Genomic DNA, 8,674 nt, shown 5'->3' on the forward strand with positions numbered 1-8,674 from the left:
CAGCATACAGTCTGTCTAACACTTACAGATCACTGAATATACTGAATACTGAAAATAACACACATAATAACAATAACATTTGAAACAGGTTTTAAGTGTTCTGCATTATTGGACATAATCTTTGAGCCATGCTGGTGCCTTCACCTCCCTCCTTGGATGAACCCTTTTCACATTCTCCCCCACCCTCACTTCTGGTGTTTCTGTCTGTTTTGTGTCCCCCACATTCTCTGTAGGGCTTTGAATGTCTGGTGCTGCTGTCTGTTTTGTGTCCCCCACATTCTCTGTTGGGCTTTGAATGTCTGGTAAGGGTCTGAGATGTGCCTTGTTTCTCCTCACCACTTCTGAATCGGTCTCCACGACATAGGAACGAGGAGTGTCTGCTTCTCTCAGCACCGTAGCTGTCTCCTGGGTGTTTGTAATCCAGACGCGCTGACCTGCTTTTAGCTCTGGCCTGACCTCCACTCTGTAGGCCATTGTCTGTGCCTGTTTTAGTTCTTTGTCCTTGTCTGCAAACTTCTTTTGGTTTGGCCACTGTGGTTTAAGTTGACTGGGTGAGAGTGGCAAGGGTGAGCGCAACCTTCTGCCCATCAGGAGCTCAGCCGGTGAAGGGCCTTGATTCAACGGCGTGACCCGGTATGCCAACAGGGCCTTGTATGGGTCGGTGTTCTTCTTCAAGAGGCTTTTCACCGTTTTCACTGCCCTCTCTGCCTCCCCGTTACTCTGAGCGAAGTATGGACTACTGGTGACATGTCTGAAGTCATAGTCTGTGGCAAAAGAGGAGAAAGAGCTAGAGGAAAACTGAGGTCCATTATCTGTTATCAGTATTTCAGGCACCCCATGTCTAGCAAAAATAGATTTCAAGCCAGTAATAATTCCTGCTGACGTAGTTATAGATGTCTTCATTATTTCAATGTATCTTGAATAGTAGTCTACTACCAGTAAATAAGAGTCATTTTCCCAGTAAAACATATCTGCCCCAATTTTCTGCCAAGGCCGCTTAGGCAGCTCTGAGGGGATCATTGGCTCTGGGTGTAGCTGTTGGTACGTAATACATGTCTCGCACTGGCCCACAACTTTTGTAATTTGGGCACTCAGGCCTAGCCACCACACAGATTGCTGAGCCCTAAGCTTGCATTTGGATATCCCCATATGTCCCTCGTGTAGACGGGCAAGCATTTCATTTTGCAATGTCTCTGGAATGACAATATGTCGTCCTTTAATAAAAAAAAAAAAACACCATTCATTTTTAACTCGCCTTGGTGAATCCAATAAGGCTTCAGCTGCTGGGACAGCTCCTCTTGTCGTGGCCAGCCTGTTTAGCACTGGCAGATCAGCTGACTGCAGATGGTGTCCTGCCGCTGATGGTCAGCTATCTGCTGGAGTTTGGACTGAGATGCAGGTAAGTTATCACGTACTGTGTTAATGAAAATCTGTACTTCCCCTTCCATCTGTGTTTCTTCTGCTGTCAGTGGATGCCTTATCGGGGCTCTGGACAGTGTATCTGCTGTGATGAAGACCTTTCCAGGTACATGTACTATGTTGTATATAAATCTAAGCAGTCGCAGCTGGAATCGCTGAATCCTGGGAGGTAAGTCATCCAGTGCTTTTGTCCCTAAGAGTGCGAGGAGGGGTTTATGGTCAGTTTCTATTGTGAACTGTACTCCGATGAGGTATGAACTCATCGGAGTTCATACCTCATTGGAGTACAGTTCACAATAGAAACTGACATCGGTGATGGCTCCGATGAGAGCCTCTCACAGGCCCAGGTGACGGCTTGTGCCTCTTTTTCAACCTGGGCATACCGTTGCTCTATTTCGGAGAAGCTTCGGGAAATGTAGGCAACTGGACGCCACTGCATATTTTCCTCTCTCTGCATTAAGACTGCCCCAAGGCCAAAAGACGAGGCGTCCTCTGACACCTTTGACTTAGCTTGTGGTCTGTATTGAGCCAAGACTGTTGGTGATGCCAGCTCATTCTTGAGCTTGTCAAAGGCTGTCTGCTGCATATGACTCCAGGACCAATCATTGTCTTTTACCAGCAGATCTCTGAGTGGTTTGGTATAATCTGCAAAGTGAGGGAGGAATTTTGCAACATACGTCACCATCCCCAAAAACCGCCTAACATCTGCTGCGTTCTGTGGGACAGGCATGTCTGTAATCGCTTTGATTTTCTCAGGGTCTGGTTCAATGCCTGCTGCACTGACTTTATGTCCTACAAACAGAACTTCCGACTGTGCAAAGGTGCATTTCTCATTTAGTGTTAGTCCTGCCTCTTGGAGTCGCGTCAGGACAGCTGTGAGCCGTTCATCATGCTCTGTTTCATTCTTTCCCGACACAAGGACATCATCTGCATGGCATATAACACCGTCAAGGCCGGCCAAGAGCTGGGACATGCATCTTTGAAAATGTTTTGGGCCCGAACTTATCCCAAATGGTAGCACATTGAAGCAGAAGTGGCCAAAGGGAGTAATGAATGTTGTTAGTTCCCTACTTTCTTGTGCTAATGGAATCTGCCAAAAGCCACTCCGTGCATCCAATTTTGTGAAATATTTTGCACCATTCAGCTGTGCTAATGACTGGTCCACGGAGGGCAAGATATGTCTTTCTCTACACACACTTTCATTAAGCTTGGTATGGTCGACAAAGTCTAAGTTTGCCATTGAGTTTTGGGACTACCATTATCCCCGCACACCACTCATTAGGCTTTCTATCCTGGAGATGACCCCCATTTCCTCCATTCTTTTTAGTTCCTCCTTGACTTTTTCAGTTAAGGGTATTGGCACACGGCGAGGGGTTGTAAGGGCATAGGGGACAGCATCGTGTCTCAGCCGGATACGATAGTCACCTTCCAGTCTCCCTAATCCTGTAAACACCTTTGGGAATTTCTTTTTGAATTTTCTCGCCGGGTCCCCCTTCTCCTCCAGTGTTTCAATTTTTTCCATTTGCTCCACAAGACATAGTTCTGTAAGTGCCGGTAAACCCAGCAGTGGCCTAGCCAAGCTATCAATGACAAACACTGACTGAGTGGACTTTCTATCCTTGCTTTCAAGGCTGCCTTGAATCTGACCTACCACCGATAGTCTGGTATTATTTGGGCCATACAGCTTTTTGTGGGTGTGCAATAGAGGGCCGTCTCTTCTGTAGTGTACAGTCTGGTAGGGATGGCGGTCACTGCTGCCCCTGTATCTAGTTTAAAGGAAACTACTGCCCCATTTAGTTTGATGTCTGAGTACCAGCCATTGCTGTCTGACGTCACCTCACCTAAGAACAGACTGTCCTGATAGAGTCCCTCTTCCTCTGTCATCTCGTGTACAGGCTGCTTAGACTTGCAGACAGCAGCAAAGTGTCCTCGTTTGTGACATTTCCTGCATTCAGCCTCTTTGGCAGGGCAGTCTTTCCAATTGTGTGATGGAGCCCTCCCACATTTATAACAGGCAGAAGATACCTGTTCAGTTTTGGTCTCTGTTGTGCACTGCCCTCTGTCTTGCGTGCAAGTGAAAGGCATGCATCTCTTCACTGGGCTCCTTAATGGATACAGGGCCACTTTCACCGTGCAGCCAACCTTGTTGTTGTTTCACAGTTTCACTCTGTCTGACCCGTGTTACAGCTGTAGTTAGGGTCAGTTTTCCATCCATCTGCAACTTCTCGGAGAGCGTGGCATCTCTTATGCCAACAACAATGTGATCATGATCAGTTCATCTCTGAGAGCCCCAAATTTGCAATGATCCGCCTGTTTGTGAACCGCAGTAATAAAGCTCTTGGCCGTTTCTCCTGGTTCCTGTTTACGCATGTTAAACTTCGCCCTTTCAAAAATTATATTGTGTTCGCCAATAAAATGTTCACCAAAGCACTCTTTTACTTTTTTGTAGTTCAACTTTTCTGCAGACGTTAGCTCTGACGCATTAAGGATATCCTTGGATTCATCTCCCATTGAATATATGAACGTATTCACTTGAAAAGCCTCTTCCCTTTTTTCCAGTCCCGATACGATCCTGTACCTCTCGAACCGTCAGATCCATTTGGGCCAGTTTTGGACATCTCTGCAGTCAAACTTTTCTGGCGGGCTTAGGCGAAATCCCTCTCCAACGTTGCTAGCTGCAGCAGGGTTGCTTGCTGTAGTAGAGTTAGCGCGTTCCCTCTCAGTATTGGACATCGCGGATACGACTCAATGAGAATCTCCTCTGCTCAGTTATCTTGATATTAGTTGCGAGTGCATTGGGAATGCAGCATAACATTGAAGAGTCACCACTTCTGACACCATGTAGTAATTTGTAGACCATTAATTGAGAACTCACAACAGCTTATCTTTAGCCGGCAGGCATCTTTTATTTTTTTCTGCAGTGCCTTCTACTGGACACCATACATGTACATAACCCGCCTCTGGTACGGAACGCCCAGAGGACCATAACACACCACAACTGCCACCTTTTCTAGGAAGGAGTACAGCAAATATATGCCTTCAGAATAAAAGCCAACAGCTTTCAGATATGGTCAAACCAAAGTTGTAAAAGTTTTACTGACCAAATGATGACGACATCCTCATGGTCCTCGGAATTTAAAATACTGCAGGCACTCACCACAATAATACATGTCTTAATGTTATGTACAGGGTGAGAACAAATGAACAGGCTCAAAACAAATCTCACAGCCTTTTGAAGAAACTCATTTACACAACTTTGAATGGCTATTTTTCTGCCTTCCGGTGTTAGCTAGCTGTGCTGCAGCACTGATAACAATAGCTCATTAGTAAACAGGAACAACTGGTGATTTGGTTTCAGGTGAGTTATTTTTAGCACAGTCCTGCTCTGTGCTAAAGAGCAGGACTGTTCTAGAGCTTATATAATTTTTTTAGCATTATATAGTAATGCTTGTAAATATCAATATATTTTCATATATAAATGAAAATATATGTAAAACAAAATAGTAAACTGCATCCTCAGCAATCTTTACTCTTGCATAAGCTCAAATTAAAATGATAAACTTTTACATGGCTTTTACATTTACATTCCTGGATTTCTGGATTAAGAGTTATATAGTGATGCCAAAATTACTTTTGAACCATTAATGACTTTTTAAACTAATACATAAATACAGGACTAAAACATTTTTGGGATAGCATTTGTGTATCAGCTTGCAATATGTTCTGGAGAGATGGACTTTTTCTTTCACTTTAAAATGAAAGGGACCTTGCGTAATGTACTGCTTTGTCCAATTTACCACGAGTACATTTAGTCTTTAGCTTCTGGTAATAACTTGAGAAGCAGGTTTAGCAAGTGACTTTAGTAGAAAAAAATGCACACCCATCTTGGCACTTCACTAATTTGGGTAATGACAGTGATACAGTGATCCACCCATAAACCTTTTATTAGTTAATTCAGCAGACAGTAAAAGGAAGGACTTAGTTACTTGATTTTAAATCTTTTATATAACATCAGGTGGTGCAATAATGTCAGAATGTTGGTGTCCAGCTTAAAAACATTATAGTTTTCACTGAGTTTTTCTTTTAAAATACTAACCTAAAGTGACGACAACCTGTTGGTGACATGAAATGAAACATGTTGTTTTCAGGTTCAGGGAGCGATTGCGTTTGCTTTTGGAGGAGGAGAGAGGGCAGCGGCGCAAAAGCTGGCAGCTTGGAGTGAGTGCACTGGAGGAGCAGCAGCAGCAGCTGCAGGAGGCCCAGAAGAGTGCATCCAAGGCGCTCAGCGAGACAGACACATGCGCCTTCATACACAGGTACAAACATAATCTGTCCTACTTTTTACTGAGTGATTCTTACAGTGCCTTGCAAAAATATTTGTACTCCTAGGATTTTTCATGTCTTCTCCATTTACAACCCTTAAGTTCCTAATGTGTTTTATTAGAATGTCATGTGATAGACCAACATCAAGTAATGTATCACTATAGACAGGGTGGACAATTACATTTTTTTTTAAGTTTTCACAAATAAATTCTTCTAAAAATGGTGCTGAGCATAGGTTTTCAATATTCTTTGATCCAATATCTCATTCTAAAATCTAGCCCAACCAGCTGTGGAGTCTTGTGTGTTAACTCGACAACTACTAGTGAAGCACCTTACCTTAAGCACTCTACAAACATGTGAAAGAAGATACTCTACTCAGATGAAACCAAAAGTGATTGTTTTGGTTCATGATGATCCTCAACTTGAGACTGAAAAAAGGGAGTGATCAGCCCTTTGTAGAAAAATATGATGTATGGAGGGACACTAACACTGCACATGACTCTGAACACATCACTAGTATGATGCTGCCACATGGTGGTGACAGCATCATACTATTGGAATGTTTTTCTTCAGCAGGGACAAATAAGGTTTTTCTGGGTTGATGGGAAGATGGATAGTGGTAAATCCAGTGCAAACCTGTAAGAAAACTTGATTTGATACAGAGGTGGAGATGTGTATTGTGACTGAATGAAACATGCAGCCAAATCAGCAATGTATTGTTTTAGATAAATATAGACTTGAAAATTGTGGTTCCATCTAGTATGACTGAACTTGGTTTATTGTACTAAGAAGAACTGTTAAGATTCCAGTCTTTATATGTGCAAAGCTGGGAGAGACAAACTTCAAAATACTTGTACAATTCAGCTGGATATGCTCTGAAAAATAGTTTTACTTGCAAAAATAGATATCTATGTGTGCATTTATTAAAAGTCTAAGGTTTTCATACATATTTTTATTTGCATTATGACTGGATATGAAATACTTTTCTTTTTTTTTTTGTTCATCAGATTCATGATGATTGAACAGAAACTGAGAGATGCTGCCACAGGCAGTCTTCCCAGCACGATTCCCTCAAAGGTCGACCTGAACACCAAGCGACTCCAGACAGACCTCAAAACCAACGACTTCCGCACAGAAATGGTCCGTCTCCTTGACACCCTTCACATCCTGCTCAATCCTCTGGAGGTCACCTTCAACGTCTGCACTGCCCACCCCAGCTTGTTGGTGTCCAACGACCTGCACACAGTCAGATGCACCAGCTCAAAGCAGTCCTATGTAGAGCACCCGGAGCGCTTCCTTAGTGCACCTCAGATCCTGTGCAGCCAGGGCTTTTCCAGAGGAACGCATATCTGGGTGGCAGAAATGGGCAGCAACTGCATGTGGTCCCTTGGCGCGTGCTACAAGAGCATCCCTCGCCGTGGAGACCACAGCCGCCTGGGGCACAACTTGGTGTCCTGGAGACTACAGTGGAAAAACGGCAAGCTAACTGCGTGCTCTTCATCTAGCAATGCTGTGCTGGGGGAGGTGTTCCAATATCCATCTAAGATTGAGGTTGTGCTTGACTGTGAAGGTGGAACCCTGTCCTTCCACACCATCAAATCGCGCAGAGAACACCTTTACACCTTTAAGACTGTGTTTAAGGAACCTGTTTACCCAGCTTTTAGCATACATTCAAATACATCAGAGTCTTGGATCACTCTACATAGTCAGATGTGACATCAACATTTAGTCTGTAACTTTCCCTGTGCATAGATATATTTGGGGTATTCCTGTTTTTAGATCTTTATTCACACTTATGTTCTTGCCAAATTTGTTTAAGTGTTGACATGTAAGCAGGGGCGATGCCAGGAATCTTGGGCCCCCTGACAAAAAATTTAATTGGGCCCCCCCTCACACAGCTGCTGTTACAATTTCTTTAGTCTATCTGACCCATCAAAAGCGTCACAATTTCAAAGGTTTGCAACTGCCTTGCTTTCTTTGGTCCAATACTGATAACTAGTACAATATTTACTGCTCATGAATTTTACATACAAGAGTAAAATTCAGTATGCATACAGTCTGCATATAGTATGCAGCTAGGTTGCTTAATTTTTTTTCTATTAGTTGTAGATTAGTGAAATGTCTCTCCCCATGAGCAACAGTCATAGGCAACATGCAAAATATACATGAAGCAATCCAGACTTCTCAAAAAATGCTATGTAGTTGCATTTTATTCAAGCTGCAGTATATAACTTTAATAAAAAAATGTGTTTTCTCCATATTTGTTAAAGCTGGCACCATGTCGTGACAGTTTGTTATGAGAAAGATAATCTGTGAAAACAATCAATCTCCTCCATCTCCTTCCTGAACTACTATTACTGGTTAAAGTAATGCACCGTTCTGACCAAAACAGCCAATCAGAACTAGTAGGACGCTCTTAGCGCTGTCAATTAGCCTCATTCATTCACTGCTAAATGTGCTAATGGTGGAGAAACAACTTATTGTTACAGGAAAATCGTTTATCTGCTATCACTGGTAGCTATGCTTACTAGACTAAGCATTTACAACAGGCTATGCTAGCTGCAGAATAGCACAGAGTGAGGCGGAGGAAGGATGAGCCACATGAGATTGTGATTGACAGAACTAAAACTCTCCTGCCACTGACTGGTTGTTTCTAGCACTGGGAGGAGGCAGAGGAAATAGATTTTTCACAGATTACCTCTCATACCGCACTGTCACAACATAATGACAGTTTTAACAAATATGTGGAAAAAAATATATTCATATAAAAGTTACATATTGCAGCTTTAATTTCACTAAGGAGAGGACGGGTCAGGAGGGACGTGGGTTAGAGCTGCTGCTGACTGACTCATCCGCTGTTAAGTGGTAAAAGGTACAAGGGACAAGTTAAATATATGAATATGTTGGTAATTTTTTTCCTTAACTCATTAAA

The 8,674-nt window shown here is 43.0% G+C and overlaps 1 protein-coding gene across 1 annotated transcript in view; it reads left to right on the forward strand.

Annotated features, from left to right (window-relative positions):
* The window catches only part of LOC106965189 (E3 ubiquitin/ISG15 ligase TRIM25), a 17,180-nt gene extending 9,509 nt beyond the window's left edge, over positions 1 to 7,671 (forward strand). Inside the window, exons 3-4 of the mRNA XM_015061120.1 lie at positions 5,568 to 5,735; positions 6,750 to 7,671. Of these exons, the coding sequence (XP_014916606.1) occupies positions 5,568 to 5,735; positions 6,750 to 7,458 (877 nt within the window). The 3' untranslated portion in view covers positions 7,459 to 7,671. The remainder of the gene's footprint in view (positions 1 to 5,567; positions 5,736 to 6,749) is intronic.
* Positions 7,672 to 8,674: the final 1,003 nt, after the last annotated feature.

This window comes from Poecilia latipinna, unplaced genomic scaffold (genome assembly GCF_001443285.1).
Source record: "Poecilia latipinna isolate Pla-1442-1.1 unplaced genomic scaffold, P_latipinna-1.0 Scaffold1781, whole genome shotgun sequence".
Lineage (NCBI taxonomy): Eukaryota > Metazoa > Chordata > Actinopteri > Cyprinodontiformes > Poeciliidae > Poecilia > Poecilia latipinna.